The 23319-nt window shown below is 44.7% G+C and overlaps 1 protein-coding gene across 6 annotated transcripts in view; it reads left to right on the top strand.

Moving 5' to 3' along the window:
- The first annotated feature begins 725 nt into the window (after positions 1–725).
- Positions 726–23319, top strand: part of ntn2 (netrin 2) — a 53944-nt gene continuing 31350 nt past the window's right edge. The window contains exons 1-4 of one of the 6 annotated variants that reach the window (XM_085416207.1): positions 2792–3432; positions 3630–3787; positions 7779–7909; positions 13257–14512. In XM_085416207.1, the coding sequence (XP_085272333.1) occupies positions 13462–14512 (1051 nt within the window). In that variant the 5' untranslated portion in view covers positions 2792–3432; positions 3630–3787; positions 7779–7909; positions 13257–13461. Of the gene's footprint in view, positions 916–2791; positions 3433–3629; positions 3788–7778; positions 7910–13256; positions 14513–23319 lie in introns of those variants that run through there. The other 5 variants (XM_085416208.1, XM_085416210.1, XM_085416211.1 and 2 more) reach the window with 5 other exon arrangements.

The raw sequence follows: 23319 nt of genomic DNA, 5'->3' as shown, positions 1-23319 counted from the left end.
ACAGCAAAAAGAAATCCCGACATGAAATGATAGTATTTTTTCTTTGTGTATTTTACTTTATTTCAGCTGTGAGCTACAGACTTAAAAAATGTGTCATCACGCTGAAATCTGTTTGATTAGTCAAAAACGTTAATAATGATGATCGGTACTGTGTTAGTTCATATATAACGCTGCTTACTTGGGTAACTGAACGAAACAGCCCTAATCTTAACAGTAACACTTGTTTTCATGCTAAGGCATACATGTCTCCACGGTGGCCACGCCAGCTGATCCAGTTATATCGTGGAAATGCTCTCTTGCTTACTGCCATACAAACAACCACGAATCTTTTTTTGTCTCAGAAAATCTGAGGCTGATAAAACGTCAACAAAGGTGCACCTGGTGGAAATCCACTCAACTCACCAGCTTAATTAGTGACATGACTGGGTATCATTTTCACGTTATCTTGCTCTGAGGCAATGCAGAGCCGCCACTAGAACCCCGTGATAAGGAAAATGTTCAGTACTATAGCGCCACCTAAGTGTGAGTTGCATTTATGTACTTTGGGGCCGATTTTTTTTTTTTTTTTTTTTTTTTTTTTAAAGGCACAGGTTATTAGTCTGACTGAGTATTACACGGTATTCGCCACAAGAGGGAGGCCCGTCTCCACTGAAAGCCAATTGGGGGTTTCCCCTCTGGATAAGGTAAGCATCTCTCCTTGCGCCCGACAGCAGGGGTGCCAAAAAATGAAGCGAGGAAACAGTCGGAGGCTGACATTTTCTCCAGGGTGTCCGCCACAGGGAACCTAGTGCCGAGAGCCCCCGGGCTTGGAACAGACAGACGGGGTTGTTTTGCAGACACAATCAGCAGACTGATCCAAGTGCAACAACTAAAGGACCGAGGAGAGCTCCCCGCTTGAATCCCATCTGACAGCAAGTGAGTGTGTTGCCTGTTGTTAGTCTTGCTTTCTTTCATTCTGTCTTTAACGCAGTCCAGCCTCTCCCACTTGTAACTGCAGAGATAATCTACCTAGATTACTGGCTGGATGGTGGAGCTCCTTTATTTCACAGGAATGCGTCAAAATTGTCCCCTCTCTCAAATAAAACGCGTGAACATGGACTGCACTGCCCCCGTGTAAACAGAAACGCTGGCAGCAAAATGCCCCTACTTGTTTTTTTTCCCTCCTTTTAACAAACCAAAGAGTTTGAGTATTTTGTGTTTCGGACAGTTTGTTGGATCAATTGATGAAGGCCTGCTGTGTTTGTGTCAGCTTCTCTCCATTTGCTGCCCTACTTTCTCAAACGTTTAGCACTAAACTCAAGTATTTTAATTCAAAACACTGGAGAATATTTGAAGCGCCTGTATCGATGTTCAATCTGCAAATCTGAGAGATTTTAATAAGACTGGGATAGAAATGCATCCGAAATATTAAGATTTACTACAAGATCCCATTTAGAAGCTTAACTCTTGGAGAGTTATTTGGAAAGAGTGGAGACAAACCACCTGAGATTAAGAACTAAATTACTCTTATATAAATAAAGTATTAATCGCTGAACAAAAGGAGTCAGATAAACCTTTGTGTTTTAAGTTTTCTGGAAGCAAATCGAAAAATCCCAATATTCTGTCTCCACTGCACGGCTCCCCTGTATGCTTGCCCTTGCTCGTCACTTACTTTCATCAGACTTCATTAATTTTAGCCCACTTTCTGAGCCGTTTTCCCCTTTGTGTTTAAATCCATTAACTGATTTGAGTAATTTCCTTTTCCCCCCTCTCCGTGTCTCATTGTGTTCACTGATACTGTTAATTAGTATTGGCTGCAGGTGTGCTCCGTGGGCGTAGCGCACGCGCACGGGGTTGGGGGTTAATGCCTATTAATTTTAATTATCCGCGGCTTTGAATTCGTGTTTGAACGGTCTTTGTTTGAGATGAATTACTGGATGAAGGCAGGGCGGTTCCGGGCCCGGGCCAGGCCAAGCTGGGCCATGCTGTTCCCCCCAGAGGATGGTACAGTAAATCGCCTACAGGAGGAATGTTGATCAGCTTACAGCGGGCCAGGAGGTTCTCGGGATTTGATCGACCGCGATACTAATGACCGGCCTACCCACCGGTAGGCAGGCTGCACCTGCAATAACACGTAGAGCAACACGCGAGCTGTCGCCTATAAATTACCTGGAATTATGAAGTGAACTGCGGCCCGTCCTCGCGGTTCTGCCGGGCTGGTTTTACACGTGTGACAAGTTATCCTCTGTGCTTACATTAAATGAACTCTGCCCAAAAGTCCCGACACGGCCTATTTTATTTGGCCGTTTTGTGATAAACGTCAGCGGCTCTAATTGCCGTTACCTACGTCTGCGATACCTGCTTTAATTCTCAAATCCCCGAAAATCCATTTGCTCCCCCAGTGCGCCTTTGGGCACGCGCTCCCCAGACGGGCTGTATAAAATTGCCAGCACTCATCACGACAGACCGCATGCTCTTTAAAGTCACATGAAGGCAGTTAATGAGTTAATGCGATGCTGTCATAGCCGAGGGCGCAGGTCCACATTTTCTCTGCCAGAACGAGCCTCTTTTTACACAAGCGCACAACAGGCAGTCCTGGTGTGTTTGATTCCATGTTACTATTATTAATAAAGGGGGGGGGGAAAGTCGGTGCCTCGACGCAAATAAATCCCGCGTGTGCTGGACTATTATTGGGATTAATAAGTCACAACATTCTGCATCTGCCTCTTGTTTGTTTGGCCCCCGCTAACCCCTGACTCTGTTTCAACAGGTTCAGCGTTGTGCGCTCATTACGACCTCCATATGGCTGCCTGTGAACACAGCCCAGCACGTAGCGTTCAGAGCAGGCAGCAGAGTAACTGCCAGTCCGTAAAGTGGCGGAGATGTATTTGTTGTAAAAGTGAGACCGTGGAATGAAATCAAATGATATAAGTAGTGTTTTTCTTCGCGCATATTTATTTCTTTTATTAATTGGGCGCCTCTTCAAATTACAGGAAAAATGAAACTTAAGTTATCCAAATACTGTGCGCTATTGGATATGCAGATCTCTCTCTCTCACACACACACCCTCACTCTCTCTCACCCTCACTCTCTCTCTCGGGTGCGCTCTTTCTCTCTTGGTTTTGGGGGAAATCTGGGTTTGATTTTAACGGGGAGTAGCCTAACCCGGGCTCTCTTTACATATGGATGTACTGGACGCTCTTCAGTCGCTCTGAGCTTCGGACGGGGATGAGTTCGGTGGTTCATCTCTCCTCCCGCCGCTATCTTCTCACTTGTGCTTAACTATTTTTTAAAAGGAGACGAACGTGAGAAAGTACGCCTCACTTTTTTCCCCTCGTTTGGAGAGGACGGTTTTTGACGGAGCACGAAGCTTGATGCTAAGGTGGATCTCTCGCTTGTAGGACGTCTTTTAAAAGTACTAAGTCAGCGGCTCTACCGTCTTGTGACACTGGGGTAAGTTTATAATTTGCGGCTCACCGTGCCTGTTTGTTCCACACACCCGGCGTGTGCGCGTCTCTGCGGAGAGCAGATCTCAATTTTACGCACCGCTTATTTTCCTAGTAAGTGACTCACGGCGCTCGCTGTGACGGGCTGTCCAAACCTGCTATTTGTTTTAAACGCAGGCAATGACTGTTATTACCGCATTACAGACTGAGGTCGTGTAAGTTTCGGGTTGCTGAATCACCGGGACGCGCTGGATCAGAGCGGCGGACATCACGAACAGGTGTCAGCCTCCACGGTTTACACCTGGCCCACGTGTCGCCGCAAAGGAAAAACAACAATGTCAGCCCGTGCCGAGGTGCAAGAGGTGAGCTATATGAAAGCCAGCTTGCATGCAACAGCTTCCAGGTTCGGGCACTGGCGCGTAATCGGTGCATTGGCCGCTTCTAATATTACCCCCTTTTCCGTTCGACGCCACCACGTGCAACTTGTGGTTTTAAAAAAAAAAAGGGACATTTATGCATTAAAAATGTTTAAATTAAGACACAGTAGCTCGTTTGGAGAAATAACTTGTCTTTATTATTAAAGGTCAGGAAAATCTGTCTAAATCAGGGTTGGCAAACATAAGTCCCAGGGGCAAGAATCGGCCGCCCAAGACTCCAATCCGGCCCACTTGATGGAAAATGTGTAGGAGGACATGAATATATGACTTTTGACCGTCCTTTTACAAGTTTTGAAGCCTTTTTTTTTTTTTTTTTTTTTTTTTTTTTACTGATCCAGACCTTCCCCATTACCATTCATACTACCCCAAAGTAAATAAATAATAGATTTCTATCATTTTAAACATTACTGCTACACAGAATTTAAGCCCAAAGAGTTGTGCTGACAGATTTCATACATTTACTGCAGCAGCATTTCTTTATCATTTAGAAATGCTGTTGAAATTTGACTTTCTTTTTTTTATATTAAAATCTCTCTGGGTTTAAATGTGTAGTTAAGCTTCTGCACACTGACAGAAAGGGGAGTTTCACTGGTACGGCCCACATAAGATCAAAGTAACGTGTATGTGGTCCGTGATGTAAAATTAATTTGATACCTGTGCTCTAAACTCTAAATAGCAAATGATGATAATACATTTTTGCACTTAAGTCCACTTCCTGTCAGGGTGTGATGGGGAAACAATAGCCTTTACAATACTGATGAGGTTCACCCTCCCCGAGCTCATCCACTTCTCTGCTCTCAAGCAGGTACAAGCCTGGAAGCGAAAGCGAGAATCCCATACCGATGGCTTATCTTAACTGCTTCAATAGACTTAAAGTATCCCCCTATTGCGCTCTGAAACAGTGTCAGCCACTTGACCTACTTCTCACTCTCGCCGCAAACGCCTGGAATCGGTGCACGATGAGGGCCTCTGAAACCTTGCCGCTCACCAAGGTCAGAAAGAATGTGAAATGTCAAGTCGAAGCCAGAGGAAAGCAGGGGGAGTTTAATGCATCTGAAGCGAAGGGCTGTTCATCTGGAGTGCAGCCACTGCTTCCCTGTTTTTGCAAATTAATCATCATTATTTAATTGCATCACACCCTGCTTCCATCAGTGACAGAGCGAGGGAGGTAGAGCCAGGAGCAGCTGAAGGCACATGATGTGGAGGCTAATCCAGAGCAACATAGTGCAGATTTTTATTAACTCCTTAAAGTGCGGCTGGATGGGGATGGTTAAAGCTGCAGTAACATAAGCAGACTGTTTTCTTCTGCCTTGAAGAGCAGGATTCCTCTGGATCTTGGCTCCGTCCACCTGAGCGAGTAAAGTCAACACTTCCACTATATTTTTCCTTCTGTGGCTTCAGCAGTTTGACGAGAGCGGGAAAGTAATGCTATATCTGTTTCTCCTAGTCGCATACACTGCTCTGTTTTTACTGTGTGTAACTTCATCCCCCTTGAGTCGAGCATTCGAATAAACTGTGCAGGCTGATTAATTAATAAGGTCTGCTCAACCACGAGCCTGTGGGAGAGGCTATCATTGAACTCACGATGCAGCTGTTTGTCAGGAGCTACCATATCAGATTCTGGTAGCTACAGGGATAAAACACAAGATCCAAGAATTAGAGTTTGATTTCAATCCATGAAGAATTGATATATTCTGTTTCCAACCTTGCATTTATATGCAGCCCATGAGCTGAATGTGGTGTGACAGAGTACCCACATTACATGCACTCACTCAGGCAGCATCTGTCTCCACTTCAGAGGTGAGAATGAAGTTGAAATACTATCTTGACTGCTGACTGAATTGCCTGTGTGATATCTCTCTGAGTGACAAATTAGGTGTTTGTACTTGCTTACCTTCTCTGTTAAAATACCCATCATTCATCAGCGTGATACCCAAGATGGCTCTCGCTGTGGGAAGAGGACCCAGAGGCAGAGATTCACATTTTATCCCACCACTTCCTGCACCAGCAAACGCTAGGCCTGCGTTTGCTAGCTGCAGATTTCATCCAGATGCAGTGTGTGTGTGTGTGTGTGTGTGTGTGTGTGTGTGTGTGTGTGAGGTCCACATGCGTATATCTGGCCCCACTTATTTCCTATCAGTATACTTATCTGACTTGGATACACACAGACACATCCATAGTGATGGAAAAGTGTTAGTGCCTTTACACTATGACCTCTGACCTGTGGGCAACTCCCCTACAGAAATCCCCCTGGGGTGTAGTAACATCGCCCTCAAGGGAGAATGAATAAAGATGGAGAGGAAAGAACAGGAAGAGGTGAAGCAGGCTTGTCTGAGTCACAAGCTTTGGCATCCGATAAAGTGTCTTGTAAATACAACTTGTTTGTCAAGGAGTGTGTTTAATGAACGCAACCTTCGGAGTATTTCAAGGACTTAATAAAACGATTTGCACCCCCTTTGGAGTTCAAAGTAGGTCCGTGCTTTTGGCTGTGGTGGGGTAGAGGTTGCTCTTATGCAATGGAAAAAAAAAAAAAAAAAGAGGAAAAGAGACCGTTTTTCCTGTTAGGGGGGCTTTTGGGAAAACCGCGGCTCTGCCTACCGCAGCCAACCTTCAAAGGGTTTTAAAGGAGCGTTCACCTCTCTTCTCCTTAAATCCTTCCATGCCTCTGAACGAGTTACTTCCTCTCATACCCAGAAACGGCTCACCTGCCTCTCAAGCTGCGGTCTGGGTTGTGCTTATGTCCATGGGAAATGTTCCGTAGGGCAGCCCTCCAGTCCAACCGCTTCCTGAAAACACCACACTTTGGGAAGTTCAGCATTTCTCACATGTCTGTATTATCGCTGTAATCCTGCTACTTGATAGCTTTCATCCAGTGTTAAAGGAATTTGTTAATCTGCCCGCCATCGTGGTCCGAGGATATCATCCATCTTTTTCGCTCTCTCTCTCTCTCAAGCTCATCTTGACAGCACATGTAGGGGAAATATTTCTTGTATTTGAAAACAGATCACAGCGTGACATAGGTGGCTATAAATTTTTGGACGCCGGTCCTTGTACTCCAAACTTTTACCCTGTCAGCTAAAAATCCAGAAGAAAAGTTTTTCCTCGTGGGAGCTTCATGGAGATTTTTTTTTTTTTTTTTTCAAGAAAATAGTTCCACATCCTGTAACGCAACATACTTATGTTCAGAATGATCCATGATCCATTTGGCTGTGACTCAAATAGATTCAGAGTTTGTAACTGCTAACTCACATACTTTATTTTGCAGTGTGATTTAAGGTTGAGCTTTCTGTAGGATTTAGTCTTAAAATCAGTTATTTTACCACAGATGTTTGGTTTGTGTCACTGACTAAATGTTTTTTTTTAAAAAAAAAGGTCAAAACTAAAAAAGAAATTATTTAAATGCATCATATTTTATTATATTTTTTTAACTGTAGAGCTCATACTCGTCTTCACCCTACTTACTGTGTTTTCTTCTCGCTTTTTATGAGTGCAGTCACATTTAAAAGTGAAGCAGAAAACACATGAGTCGGATGTGTGGAGGCTCTAAGTTGGAAAAACAACTAAAACCAAAGGTCTTGTGTATTCATTTGATGTGTATTTTTGCCTGTTTCTGTTCTCACAGTTTAACCCTCTTTAATCCCGTGTAAATTCATGAGTAATGCCTAAAACTTTCTGTCTGCTCATGTCCTCTCCACTCCCTTACGCTTTTCGTTTTCTCACCGAGAGCAGGCTCACCTCACTAAACCCTCTTTTTAACAGACAAAAATATACAACAAGATGTCCTATCAGCAGTTTTCGTGACTTTTTGCACTAAATACAAGGATCAGCAGCTCAGTACAGCTTCCCGTCCAGAGTCTGTGAGAGCCATCTTAACTTCTCTGTCTGTCGTCTCTCCTCCTGTTTGGTTCTGGATCAGGTTCTGTTGATTTAAAGAACTGCTGTCAGACTCGGGGCCGGCGGTGTGGGCTGGGCCAGAGAAGCTGCTGCATTCCTCTGCTGGGCGTTCAGGGTTTCTCCCTGTGGTGTCTCTTTCTGTCAGATAGAAAGGTAGAGAATTTTTTTTTTTCACTTGGATGTTTTATGATCTTCTGTGGATCTGCCTGCTGCGTCTCAAGCCACACAGACACTTTGAAACGGCTTTGTGTTATCCCAGAAACAGCCAGTACTATCTCATGGACTTTGCTTTAGCTACAGGAGTTTGATATAGCAGTAAGGTGATGGTGAGTAGTTTTGAAGGTTGGAATTGGAGGATTTGTCACATTATATACACACACACACCCTCTGAGGAGACATAAGCAGGCTTTAAAAATTTGTTAGTGATCCCCGTGCTAATGACGCCCTCAGCTGTGAGAGGTTACACCCCTCTTTCCTCAGCCCTCCCCCTGCCTCTTCAGTGCCTAATGAATGCTAGTGAGGTACTCAGACTTTCCTTCACCCTCACGTACTTACACACAAACACACACACACACCAATGGTAGGATCTTCATGACCGTGGAGATGGACATCATTAAGTGGGATTCAGGCTGATAATATCTGACCCCTGTTACCTGAAACCTGTCAGTCAGCTGGACAAGTTTGTTTATCTTTCAGGTGTGTGTGTGTGTGTGTGTGTGTGTGTGTGTGTGTGTGTGTGTGCGCAAAGTGGACAGGGATGTGATTCATGATTAATCAGAACTGTCATTTATGGCCGGTTCCATTTTCTCAAATATATAAATTTATGTTATTCTCTCATAAATGGCATCAATTAATAATTTATAGGTGTGGCACAAAAGCTAAAATAAACCTTGTGAAACGTGACTACTTCCTGATATCTGAAATAGAACACTAGTAGTTGATAAATGGATAAGATTGAGGGGATGGAGTAGATGTAGGGGATTCCTGTTGCTTTCCTGTTCAGCGGTGTAATATTCATACAGTGTATCTTTCCATGCTGATAATGAGAATGGAGGTAGCCCTGTTGTTAGCCTATTAAAAATCCCATCATGATTCCAGGCAGCCGGTAATAACCCCATTAGGGATTACTATACAGCAGGCTGGAGGGTTAGCAGGGTACCAATTTGGACCCCAGCTTGCTGTCATCTGAGACGGTCGTCGCAGAAGGCCTCCATTCAGTCCCACTTTGAGTGCAGCCAGCACACCGTCGCTCCAGAACAGCAGGAACGGCTCCCAGTTGGGATACAAAGTGGCTCAGCTGGTCCCTCTCCTATCCTCACCTCCCCTGGCGCCCTCCTCTTCACCCAAGCCAAATAAAGCCTCTCAGCCACTTCTGTTTTCCTAATCTGTGAACTCTGACAGAGGCGCCCACGCTTGAAAGAGAGACAACTCAACATGGGATGATCTCCCGGTGACAGCGAGAAGCTGAAAAAACGTTCCCAGGAATGTCTCCGCTGAAACCACCAGACCACCCTGTCATCTTCCTGTTCTTCTCTTCCTCCCTTTCTCTCTCGTCTGTCTTCCTGGATTTCTGCTCCCTCTATTCGTCGCCCACATCTCTTTAATCTAATTTCCTTTCCCATTGCCCCTCATCATCAGCCTTCCTTAATTGGGCTCACTGGTTTGATTTTTAAACCGCTGGATCTGTTCCGACTGCCAAATGGCCTGAGTAATCTTTAAAAACATGCTATGCAGGGGGAGAGTGAGGGCTTTCACTCTAAAAGCCCCATAATATTTTCATTCTCTCATTTCCAAAGGAGTCTATATTACTAATAAGCAAATAATTTAACACTGCCACAGCCCAGGATTTGGGATCAAAGCATGTTTGCACATTCAGGATTTTCATTGCCGTTATGCCACAGAGGAATGTTGTTGTGACAATTTGCCTAATGTGCAGTTTGTATTTATCACCGCACTTCGACCAGCTAATCATTTTAAAATTACTTCTTTTTTTTCTCACTTAAATGATGCCAGTAGGTTTGCAAGCAGGCCAACTTTAACGTGAAATGCAAAAGCGTAGCTATTATAGGAGATCAACATGGGAAGCGATGCATTACCCTCAGGTTAAATGTAACATCTTTACACTCAAATGTAATTAATTAGTGAGCTTGGGCAACGTGGCAGCCAGATTTTCCAACACTTAAACAGAGCCAGGATAACTGCTACACTCACTTGAACGAGAGTGGTTTTAATCATCTCATTTAACTCTTGGCAGGAATCATAATGTAAAAATATTGCATGCATGATTTTATTTTCTCCCACAACAATAAGAATATCTCTTTACTAGAACAATGTAAGCAAATCTGCAAGTCTTTTTGTTTCTCTTTAAAAGCTGCAGCCTCTCCTCGCTAACCCAACATTTCTGTGTGGGATTCGTCGTCTTAATCAGAAAGACGGAGACACTGGACTGCAGCTGTTGCTACTTGAACCACATTTCATGAGAGGCTAAATCTTTCCCACTGAGGGGAAGTCGTAGCTTGTTAAACACACGGCCAAAGCTATAGGCAGATAACTTTTTGCTGAAACAGATTCTTAGTATTTAAAAGGTCAACCTGCTACACCTCAGTGCTGATGTCATAGCAGAGATTAAAAATACCAAAAGGCTGATTTTAGTGGAAGTGAGAAGTCTCTCGTGCATGCTGGCAACTGTTTCGGAGGGCGGACTGAGTGGAATTAAACAGCCGTGTCACTGTACCGTCTCTGTTTAACCTACATGCTCGTCTGTCAGACGCGCCTGACAGCACCAGACCCTGCAAGAGTCCCGGCAGGCACATGGGCCGCACCATATTTAGTCATCCAAAGTCCAGACACAGACCCGTGCAGTCCTCTACCTTAATCTGTCTCCCCTCCATTGCACCCTCTCTCAATTTTTATGTCCTTCCCTCAACTCCCTCCCTCCATCTCTGTCACTTTCCCTCTTTCTCCTACTGCTCCCATTCATCTCTGTCCTTGCTTGCCCTCCCTCCAGTCATTTCTGCTTTATCACTGTCGTGCCCCTCACTGTTTCTCTCCTTCCCGTGTCCCTTTCCTTTCTTGCCTACCAAAACTCTTATATATGATTATGCCATCTATTTTTCTTTGGTCTGCTGTCCACCCACCAACTCTTTCTAAACATGCCCATAAAATCTTCAATCCTGTGATAATTTCTAGACCTTTTTCCTATTTTGTTTCCACTCCTATTTCCTCTCTCCTTCAGAGACTCCCCACAGTTTATTTTCCCAGATGAGCATGCCTCTGATGGAAGCCCGGCCTGGATGCTAATGAGTTGCTAATTCTATCGGCCGCCTCTCTGCGCCCTCCCCACTGAGTGTCAAGCCCACCAGCCTTACCATGACCGGTCTTTTGATGGAGTACGTTTGGTTGATGAACTCCCGTCTGTGTAACCACTTTAACCTCCCTGACCGCAGACACATGCAACCTATCTGTGTCCTTATCTATCCTGCCAAGACCTCTTAGTCCAGTCATTAATGAGCAGACCCATCCTCTCAATCCACTGTGCATAGTGTAAGAGGAAATGTGTTGTTTTTATTCTTATGCTGAGGTCTTTAACTTGCCAAGAAGATTATTTCTGAATGTCTGCTTCACATCTCAGATGTGTTAGGTTGTATTTCCCTATACTCACATATAGGGAACTTCCCACTATATCACTTTATACTAAATCCTACAACTTATGCTGTCATGTCCCAAAAGTTCTCTGTAATTTTTCTGAACTTTTTATTTGAAGTTGTGATGCATACATACAGTAGGTACAGAAGGACAACAGAGTACGATTGCACCTCAAACTATGTAATTTCACATTAAGATAGGGGCATTCGGATACTCTATAATACAGCCCACAACCCTTTTACAATACTGTGTAGATACTGCATTTCCCTTATGACATTGTATGTTTAAATAGAAAAACACCTGTATGATATTTTATCTCCTTTCCTTTCAAATACTCCAAATGTACCTGTTACTTTAAAATTATTAACAGCATACTTTTCTTCTTTTCTTTAAGAGTGAAAACTGTATCCAATGTTCTCCTGCATGTATCCATAACACACACATACTGAAAATAAAAAAACCTAAACCTAAAAAAATTACCTGCTTAATGTTGCTAAAATTAACACCACACAGGTTACACTCTGTAATGCGTGACAGAGATTGATATCGATATTCATCACATTAATTTTTCTAAGCATCTGAATTTATGCTTGACAATCAGCTGAATGGTGTTTAAGCACAGAAGAGGCATCCTATTTATTAGGACACGTGGGTGTTATTTTTTGTTTTTGTTTTTTTTGAGGATTTCTATGGACAAAATCCACAAAAATTGACTTTTTTTTTTTTTTTGATTGGCCACAGATGAAGCTTTTTGTTCTACAAAGATGAAGAACGATTCTGTAGTATAAGAAAGAGTGTGGGGGTAGAAGGAGGTGGGTGTGATGCATTGTAATTGAATTCAAACGGTTGAGGTACCTTCCCAACCCCTCCGCTGTCACTTTTAAAATGAGGCTCTTCTAGACTTGACATCCAGGGAAGTAAAAAGGGGATTAAGGAAGAAGAAACCTCAGGCCATATACATCTCTTTCTATTGTCTGCTTTCTTTGCTCTGGGGCTTTTTCTCCTTGTGCCCCTCGATCTTTCTCGGGGACCAAGAGGCCTCTCGTCAAGCACTCAGCTTATGAAAGAAGCCAGCCAGGTACCTGTCTTGACCCATAGATTTAGTCTGTGAGACACTGAGGCCTTTCTAAGTTCTTTTAAAGTGGAGTTCATTTCTCAAATACCCATCACTTTTGGTGAATTTTCTGGTTCAGCGAATAAACACAATGCTGCCTTCTTTGCGGTCAGCACTGTGTCACAATAGCGTTGCAACGGTTGATTTCCTGTAAAATTCCTCAAAAATTAGCAAGTAACTACAGCCTGGCCTTCGTATGTAGAATCCACCCCCCGTCTTTTTTTTTTTCTTTTTTTTTTCCCTTCTAGGACCAGCGCTTGCAGCAGTGCTTTGACCAGGGTCACACACGGTTCACTGCTCTGCCGTACCACCAGGGATTATGGGGTGACTTCTGCCATGCTGCTCAAGCATGACCAGAAGGCTTGGCCAGTTTTGACCTGAATAGCGTAGGACTCGAGTAGTGAATGAGAGGCCGGCATTGAAATTCAGGATGCAGCTACTTGCAGTCACTTATGTCTCTCTTTAAATGGTCACATTCTCTCTCTCGGGCCCCTCATCTGTCTGATCCTTTGACAGGCTTTCAGTCAATGAAAACATTCACTTGTGGCCGTACAATGTAAAAGATTTTATTTAATTTCCTTTATAAGGGGAAGTATAATTTGGTTTTAAAGATACACAACATTGGGTTTTTTGTTTGCTTGTTTTTTATGCAGTACATCAATGCCACTTTCCATTTTCTATCCTGTTATGGTAAAGTATGTCGATGACATTGACCCTTGTGTTTATTTCTCTCTCTTACAGGAAAGGCTCTGGTCAGCCTGAAGCGAAGGGTCACTGAGCTCAGACACTCTTCTTCCACTGACTCACAAATTACACACTCACGGGGGGGGGAGTCACACACTGACACATCAGTGCAACGACGCAGACACTCAGTTTACACACTTGGGCAAACACACATACCCTCATCCTTGCACATAGACATCCAAACACAGGCCCCTTGAGCAGGATGAGGGAACCTTGGAGGTACCTGCTGGGCCTGTGCCTCCTGGCATGCTCAACCTTCACCCACAGTGCCGCTAATCCCTTCACAGGACAGCAGACTCCTCCAGACCCCTGCTATGATGACACCGGTGCAGCACGCCGGTGTATCCCTGAGTTTATCAATGCTGCCTTCGGCAAGGAGGTGATGGTTTCCAGCGTGTGTGGCCGACCTCCCTCCCGTTCCTGTAGCGTGGTGGAGCGGGGCGACGAGCGGCCTTCTGTACGCACGTGCCAAATCTGTGACGCAGCCGACCCTCGCCGTGCCCACCCGGCTTCCTACCTCACCGACCTCAACTCGGCCCACAACCTCACCTGCTGGCAGTCGGAGAATCTGAACACCTCTCCGTACAATGTGACTCTCACCCTTTCGCTGGGTAAAAAATTTGAGATTACCTACGTCAGCCTGCAGTTTTGTTCACCACGACCCGAGTCCCTGGCCATATACAAAAGCATGGACTATGGCAAAAGCTGGATGCCCTACCAGTTCTACTCCTCGCAGTGCCGCCGCATGTACAACCGACCCAACAAAGCAACCATCACCAAGCAGAATGAGCAGGAAGCTCTTTGCACAGATGGTCACACTGACCTTTACCCGCTGTCTGGAGGGCTTATAGCTTTCAGCACTCTGGATGGACGGCCTTCTGGTAAAGATTTTGACAACAGCCCAGTTCTTCAGGACTGGGTCACCGTCACTGATATCCGTGTGGTCTTTAGCCGGCCGCAGATGCCCCGGGAGTTGGTACTAGGGGCCGGAGGCAACACTGGAGGGAGGGATGATGACCCCATGGCAGTGACATCAACACTCCCAACTTATTTCTATGCAGTGGGAGACTTCCAGGTGGGCGGGAGGTGTAAGTGCAACGGCCATGCCTCACGCTGTCTGAAAGACAAGGAAGGTAAACTGGTGTGTGACTGCAAACACAACACGGAGGGACCTGAATGTGACCGCTGCAAGCCCTTTCACTATGACCGACCTTGGCAGAGGGCCAATGCTCGCGAGGCCAATGAATGTCTGCGTAAGTCTCTCTTCTTATCTGTCATCCGTTATGTGCTTTTAACAATGTTTTAGTTTTTCTGCTCTAGATATCTCGTGGATATAATCTGGATATTGCATGGGATCATTACTTCCGGTTGCAGACAATCATAAAAAAGTCTGAATTTGAACAACACTGTGGCACAAAAATCAGTGCAACAGTGGCTGCATCTAAAGTTCTGATTGCATGTCTTAGCTGAGCAGATGAAAATTAGGAAATGCCTGAAAATTTCAATGTTTGTCTATTTTGTTGCGTCTTTTCACGGCACAGTTATTTTCAGGACGTGAGCTGAACTGAGAGGGCACCAAAAATGATTTTATACAGAAGCAACACAGAGAAAGAGCGAGCTGTAGAAAAGGATAAATATGAGTTGGAAGACCCGTGTTTGACTGTCATAAGAGTAATTAATGATGTTGCCAGAACATTATGTTGTTTATACAGGTGAAGAGTTGTGCGCTGACAACTTTGGCAATGTCTCTCAAAACACAAGCCCATACGTTCCTTTCATTTCTCATCAGCCTCTTGCATTTACTGTTCCAGTAGAGAAAAACAGGGCTACTGCACTCAACTACATCCTGAACTTGTCTATTTAAAAAAGGAAAAAATTGTTTTGCACAAGCAAGTCTAAACAGTGGATGACAACAGCTCGACTCATTGGCACACGGCTACGGCTAAGACTTCCAAGAATGTTATTTGGCAGCGTTTGCCGTCACCTCACGACACACTCAGTAAAAGTCATCCAGACATGCTCTGAAAGCATGCCAAGAAAAATCATGGCAATTTCTGTGGCAATTTTTGTAATGTAAGTAGATTACCTTTGTATAGGATCAGGCCTTTCTATGACACCAATTTTATGGCTGTACAAAGGTCTTGCTTACATGTCACATTAGCGTTTTTATCAGGATTCATCCTCTAATGTGTGGCTGTTTCTTTGGTGGTTACACACAAATATATATATAATTATTATTATTATTATTATTATTTTTTTTTACAGCGTTCTTCTGTTGGTGTGAATAGACTTACGTTGAACTCAATTCAGGTCAATTTTGCTTGTCATAAAAATGTGTTAGCGTAGCAAAATAAAACCATATTAGAAACCACTGTCCCTGCTTTAACCTTTATGAAATAAAATTACAGCCAGAGAAGGAGGGGGGAGAAACAGGAGCAGAACATTGAAAAACTCAGTATATTTTTCTAACATGTTGTAATTGCCCTGTGAGCTGGCCTGAGTTCATATTTAGCATTGAACAGAGCCAAATCTGTTTAAAGGGGGCAGAGAGTGACAGAGCCAGAGAAGCGAGGCCGTTCTAGCCTTAGACTGGACTTAGAACTGACACAGGAGATTTCAACCTTACTTTTGGCTTTTCCTCCTCGACGCCCTCGCTTTCTCGGCTCACAGATGCAGGCACACATACACCTAACCCCTTTCTGTAACAATATCCTGTCAATCCCTGAGTGATTTCGCCCTCGTACTTTTGCGCACGCCCTCTTTCAAATGTCCCGTAGCCGTTTGTGAAGTGTTACGCCCGCTTTCCGTAGATCTCATCTCTGTGGGATTGATATGTCACTTTTACCCAGAAGTTCTGGCCTAAATAGCCCGGCTCCACGGGCCAACTACGATGACCTAATCCCGGTGTTGATACAGGGCAGTTAAAGGTCTTTGCTAGTCGCACGCTATACCTGATCACACATCCTGATTTGCCAACAAACCAGTCCCAGTTGTCCCTAATTTCACGTTCCACAAGCTTCTTTTTTTTTGCTTTTTTTACAGCCTATTCCACTGGAACCACTTCCAAAATATTCTTAAAGTAGCAGGAGGGCCTTTTAAAGAGGCTTCTCAGTGTATAAATAAAGCCCCTTAAGAAAAAAAAATGCTGCCATGCCTTGTCGATTTCTCTGCTTGCTTTTCTTTTTGAGACGTTACACAAACTGATTGGGGGGGTAAGAGTGGTAAGTTACATAGTGGAGGAGTCCCTTAGGTGTCATAAGAGGTCCTGGGGTTGTTTGGGTTTGGAGGGAGAGTCTGAAAGGTCACGATCCTCCGTGCAGGGGTGACGGAGTTAAGCTGATTGGGAGGTGGTTTGTGGGTAATGAGGAATTCAGAGTGGGCAGATTTGGAGCCACATCAAAAGCTGTTTTGCACCCTGCCACTGAAGCCGAGTCGGCTCTTGAGAAATTATGTGCCTCTTGGCTGATTTTTTTTTTTTTTTTTTTTTTTTTTTTTTTTTTACCCTTTCAAGTTCCTTTTAAATGTTGTGCAAGGTTTTGGTCTTATCGGTCTTGACTTAAATCTTAACATGCACAACGTGAACATCGCCTCCAACAGAACTTGGGTTTTGCTAAATGTTCGACATGCCCCGCACCAGGATTTCTGTCTGTGCTCTTGGCAAACTCGCATAGCGTCTCCAGACACAAGCCATGCGCACACACGCCCATCTGCCGCCTCCCTCTCTATGAATCCTGCCTCGAGACATTGGTTTACAAATCCCTGCTGTAGTAGTCGGAGAGGGCAGCCTCGTAAAGGATTGTGTCTGTTTGTATTGAGGGAGACATGATGGAAAAATCTGTGATTTATCTGCTCGGCGTCCGAGCCACAGGAGAGGATAAGGAAACAGATGGATAAGAGCTATTTGGTTAGTGGTTGTGATGGAGTGTGGGCTTTTCTGCTGGCGTGGCCGGTCTCGTAATGTAAATACTTTATGTTAACTTAAAAATATGAGACACTAGATCATGCCATAAATTGAATCTGCCAAAGTCGCACCGTAAGATGAAGAGCCCTCTTGTGGAGTCAACGACAATGTGACATCCTGAGTAGATGATAATTTATGGTCTCGTAGCTCTCTGTTCTTGGCTGTGTCCACAGCCGTCTCGGCCCTGTTTGGCTGCAACAACAAGCTGCTCTATTCTCCAGCCCTTCCTCTCCCTCATTTGTACTCAACCTGCAGGAAGTCCAGAGCACTGCTGGGACGCTGCGAGCTCGGGGCCAGACACCATCCATCCCCCAGTGGCCCACCGAGCCAGATCTGCTTCCAGTGTTGAGCCAGGTGCGCTGGTATGCATTAAACAGGGAAGTCATTTAAAGACTGATTGAACTGCTGTTTCGTCTGATTTGCCAGAAATGCAGGTGAGCTGCGGTTAGCAGCGAAAGCCGAGTGTTTCTGCTCTGCTGACGTCTTTGGGCATGGTGTTGAATGTTTTGAGTAGGAAATTTGACACACTGGGTCCACGGAGGGAATGAATGATATGGTATTCTTCTTTTTTTCTGCACAAGAGGGTTTAATTTTGAAATTAAACAACCAATCAGTCAAAGACCTTTTCACTGTAGACTCTCGTTATACCTCAGGCCATGTCATCACCTGAAGGAAATCCCACAAATTAGTTATTACCTCTGAAAAAAGTTATTAGCTGTTATATAATACGTAGATGCTGTTAGATCATGTCTGCTTCACTAATGAAACAGTGGTCTTATTAAAATGTGACTTTTACAGCGGAAGAGGAAGGAGAAGCAGAACGGACAGATTTTTGCGAGTCTTGTCACAAACCCTCTCAAGCTTTTCAGGGGGCTTGTGGCTTTTTGTGGGCTCAGCTTATGTTTTTTGGAAACTATTAGGGGGACATTGACAGATGGGTTTCTTAGGGAAAGCAGTGTGATCCAGCAGTGGTGTCAAAGCAAGAGGCCGGCCAGCAACACATGCTCAGAACCATTACTCTGATGAAGCTTTCAGAGCTGGAAACTCTGAAAGACCACAGAAGCGCAAATTCGCCGCTTTTTTTTTCCTCTTTTTTTTTTATATCTCTTTTTCCACCTTTTCATTTCTCTCACTGACAAGGGGCAGATGGTTATTCAATCCTTATTAGAATTTCAAAATAGGCCTCCATCCTTTCACAGCACCCCTCCTCCTCGTCCTCCTCCGCCTTCACCTCCGCCAAGGCCAAGCAGAGGTCAGGCCCGCGTTCCAGTCATGGAGCAGATTCATCAAGACACTTTTTAGAAACTTACTTGTTAGAAATGACCTCATTCTTAAACATCCCACACATGAAAGCATGGCACAGTATGCGTGAAGATGCATCAGCGACTGATTTCACAGATGAGCAACGTTTGTGTGCTTTTATTTTGAAATGAAAAGCTAACATCACCAGAGCACTTGGTACCTTAAACTGGTACAACATGGTCAGCTGAACTTTTTTTTTTTTTTTTTTAATTATTATTATTTTAATCTGACTGTAGAGGCCATTATGAAATGAATCTTAGTAAGATGCTAAATATAGATGGCTAAGGATGTACGTTTGTTCCATTTTCCTAATTTCACTAAGTGACCTCCGCTGCCTTTGCCATGGAGGCAAAGGGGGAAACGATGCTTCAGTTACTTTTGTTTGTATGTGTGCTTGTTGAGGGGGCGTGGGGGTTGGTGAGCAAAAGAAAGTGATTTTTTCTTTTTTTTAAAGAAACCTCCTGTGCTTTCAAATAATTACACAGCCGCAGAATGTTGTTTTTAAAATCATGCCTCTGGGATAGTTAGCGTGAGACACGAGAGTTATGGTATGGCGAGGCCAACAAACATAACATTAGGCCTCTGAATTCTGTTTTGGTGGGGTGCGCGCGCTTTAAGAATTTGAAGCAGGTCCTTTAGGACAGCAGGATTTGGTCACTTTGACTGTAAGCTTTGCTCTTTGCTTTTATTCCCTCTGTCAGTATTGCAGCTTTGGTTCGTGGCCAACCCGCAAGGGACTGATGCAGTTCTCATTCGGCAAAGCCACCCATAAAGGCTTCCTGGCAAGAATGAAGCGCGGTTAAACAAACGTTCAGGACAGCAAAGTGTCAAATAACAGCGCTTAATGTCAGCCGGGTTAAAATGCTGGATGCTCCGCGGCTGCCCGAGGCCAAGGGAGTGCGCGTTAGTGTGCGTACGAATCTCCTCGCGTCTGTGCATGTGTGAGAGCCACATGTAATCTGGAAGTGTGATGTAGCATTTCATCCCGGTGCCAAAGCAAACTGGTGGAGCTGCAGTGTGTGTGCCCACCCTGCTTTCCCAGGCCCACATCAACTCTCACCCACAGATGGTAGCAATCACCTCCTGAGGTGCCCTTCACCTCCAGCGTTGTCTTTGCTCTCTGTCCTCGTTGTAGCACACACTTCAGTGTTCCCTCTTCTGCCTGGACAAACTCACGCCTGCTGTTTTGTATTTCATCTATTTCGCCTCACTGATATCAGCCTCCTCCTTCTATCGCTGAATTCGTCATTTCGTAATGTTTTTCCTCTTCATATGTTGTTGCAAGTGTTTGTGTTCTCTTGCCTGGAAAAAGAAGAAGAAAGAAGTAGTATTTTGGCTGCCAGCCGGTATTGCTGGTGGCAACAAGTTTCAGAGGGTATTAAAAGAAAGTATGTTTTAGTATGAGCTCCCTTTTAACAGGTTTTCATTCATGTCTATACCTGACTCAGACGGTGGGGAAATAGACTGATCTAAGCAATCAGTCGCTGGCATCGTTTGCATTTTGTGTACTGCATTTGAAGTGAAGTCAAAAGAAGACTGCATCCATCTCCACTGAGGAAGTTCAGCCCATGAATACATCTTACAGACCGGATCTGTAAGTCAGGCTACCTCTGCTTCTCACTGCTGATTTAAACATCACCTTTACGACTCCAAAGCCGCTTCAAATGTTCAGCTATTATTGGGGTTTGAGCCACGGTTCTCCACCATTTCTGCTGTCATCTCTGGCCAAGGTGGTGAATTTTCACAGTATGTTCCATCTGTCACTTTCTATTTCTATTTCTAACCCAAACAGGGCATCTCGTGCAATGCCCAGAGGCTACATCATGCATGTGTGTGCCAAGAGTCAAGGCAAAAAGTAAAAACTGCTGCACTTTACCTTGGTTCTTACTGATTCTCCATGATGATTTGATTGCACAACATCCTCTGCTGCTTCTCCTGATTGCATCTTATTGACTGTGACAAGGAAAAAAAGAGCAAGTAAGAGACGGAAAGCAAAGGCAGTGGCAGGACAGAGATAACGATGTAGGGATGTGAAGTGGACCAGTGAGGGGAAACAGAGCTAAGGACTCAAATCTCACTGACACCAGGCCCCCAACCTGGCAACCCTCCAGACTAATCTTGTTAAAATCTGTCCCTGCCTGATGCCATCCAGAGAGAGAAAGTGGAGATGCAGGGAAAAAGGTGGACGAGAGCGAGGGCCAAGGCAGGAAACGAGCAAAGGAGAGACGAGCGACCAGCATTTGAGATGGGGTCTTATGAAAGTAAAAAGAGAGGAGGGGTAGCAGAGGTATTAAGGGGACTCTTAAGTTCAAAAGGGCTCCTGAGAGCTTGCTCTTAAGCCAGCGGCGTGAGGCTAACCACAGAACCCATCAGAGGGAGGGGAAGTCTGAGAAGTGGTATCATATCTGAAATTGAAAGATGTCTGTGTGTATGGGGTGGGGGGGGGAACAAGACGCTCTTGCATACTGTACTGAGTGTGTAATGCACCCAGCCGGATTTCCTGTTAGTCCTCAGCTCTGACTCTTTAAGTCATTGTCTCAGCTTGATGTCCACAGCTCATTAGAGTCTACAGATCCAGCAGAGCTTACATCTGCTTATGACTTTTTTTTTTTTTTTTTTCTACCCTCAGTCCATATTATTTTGTGGGCAGTTATTACCTCTTGAGGCACTTATCACTGGTGTGTGTGTGTGTGTGTGTGTGTGTGTCCACACTGTACACTGGCTTGGCTATAATAAGGAGCTAATTAACCGGGTGTTCCCCTTGGTGCCCTGAGCAGGTGGCTGGAGCAGCCAGGTGGAACTCGGCCCAAACACACACACATGCGCATTGGCATACACACATACACACACATGATGGCAGCAGCCCATATAGCAGAGCCTGTTTGGCCAGGCGAAGAGAGCACCCAAGGGGGGCTGCTGCAAGCAAGTCTGGACTGTGGCATGGGCCAAGAGGGGAAAGGTGGTTGGTGTGAGCGCACTCCAATTTTCAAGGACCAATTTTAGCCATGGGATTTGTGTTTCGCACAGGCATCCAAAATCAATTGGCTGTGCTCACTGTATACGTACGGCTTGGCTTTTGTTCGGCCTGAAGGAAAATCGAGGTTAGATTTATCCCGGAGATATGGAGTGGATGCAAGAGGGGTGATGCACTCACAAACACGCTCGCATTTTTTTTGTTGTTGTTGTTGAGCAGAGTCTTTAATGGCCAATTTGGCATTCGTACTTGACGAGTCAACACGCGAACCTCTTCGGAGCACATTTCCTCGTAGAGGCATCTTAACACAATAACCGATATTAAGTGGTGTGGTGTGTGTTTAATTTTTTTTCCTCTCGATCTCGAAATATTTCCTCTTGTTTTGAAAAACACAGATCACCTAAGATGACGAACTGTGTAGGGGGAAGGTACCGGGTCGAAACAAGAACCGCAGATGAAAGTTTTGCACTTGGCACCGTTCGGTTTGATGACAGTGTGGTGAAACAATTCATTGCTCTAAAATTTTCCAAAGGGTTCTCCTCCCCCTCTTCCTCCCTTTATTTTGGTCTCCGCATCCCTCCGTTTGCCAAGCCTGTAGCCTGTGTTTGTTATTTGATTTCCACGACAACACGAGAAACCAGCTTTACGCATCCTCGAATTGGACACTGACCCACGGAGGAAAATCGTTCACTTTGGGGGGCAATCACAGACTCTTTGCTGACTTTGCTGCCACCCACAGAAGTCCTCCCCCATACTGAAATGACTCCCCCCCCCCCTCCCCCCCCTCCTTTAGATAAAAATGAGTCTTTATGCACAGCACTACTACGGAAGCTTTGATGTGTTAATGAATTGAAAAATGGTCTTCAACAGAGTTCAGTTATCCCCGCTGAGCCTAATTTGGTTGAGAGGGTGTGCAGTGGTGGTGATGGTAGGGGGTGGCATTTTGGTGGGAGGTGGTGTGTGTGTGTGTGTGTGTGTGTGTGCGCGCGCGTGCGTAGGCACTTCAAAACAAACCCATAAACATTCCAGGATCTTTGGGGCAGCTGTAGCTCTGAGTTAACAGCACGCAGGGTGTGAAGTGCAGGAAAAAAAACACATGCAGGTAGCATAGAAACACCTACTTGCTTTTAATTTTTTTTTAGTGCTGATTTTCTGGGATTTGTTCATTTTTCTCCTGCACTTTTTTTTTCTGCATCCATCCCCATTTGCGTCGTTCTTTTACTGTCAGATACTAAACTTTTTCCAATTCTTTCTTCCTGTGACAAAATGTCTGGATGTCGTTAAATCCTTTGCAGCTACACGTGCTAAATCATTTAAAGGTTAAATTCTGGAGCTTTCTTTTACATTCTCCACACTTAAGCGTGTCCAAGCTCAGTCCGGTCTTTGTTGGCCGATCTTATTGCACAGCTGTAAATCTAGAGGATGCCATAAGAGGTCCGCTGGTACTTCAGCTGGGCAGAAAACGCGATCCATCGCTTTCATGTTCTGCTACAAGGTGTTAATGGTCACAAGTGCTCACAGCTGTGTGTGTGTCTGAGATGCTTGATCACAATCACAGACCCCTACCTCCATGCCCCCACCCGCTTTCCACCCCTGCAGCCCCAGCCACTCAGTGTGACGTGTGTGTTCTTTGTCACATTTCCCTTAGAAGAAGTTGGACAGGCTGTTTAGATCTTCACATGCACATACACACACATGCAGGGAGTCTCTCACCAGTCGATGTATATTGTTTTTCCCACTCAAACCTGGGACCAACCATCTCGCCATCTAAGAGCAGACTAAGGGTTAAAAGGCTTTGAACTCATTTTTCAAACTTTGTTCAG

The sequence above is a fragment of the Rhamphochromis longiceps genome, linkage group LG8, assembly GCF_057381845.1.
Source record: "Rhamphochromis longiceps isolate RC_006_pf linkage group LG8, R_longiceps_female_GT1.1, whole genome shotgun sequence".
NCBI lineage: Eukaryota > Metazoa > Chordata > Actinopteri > Cichliformes > Cichlidae > Rhamphochromis > Rhamphochromis longiceps.
This window is presented reverse-complemented; position numbering and strand designations above follow the sequence as displayed.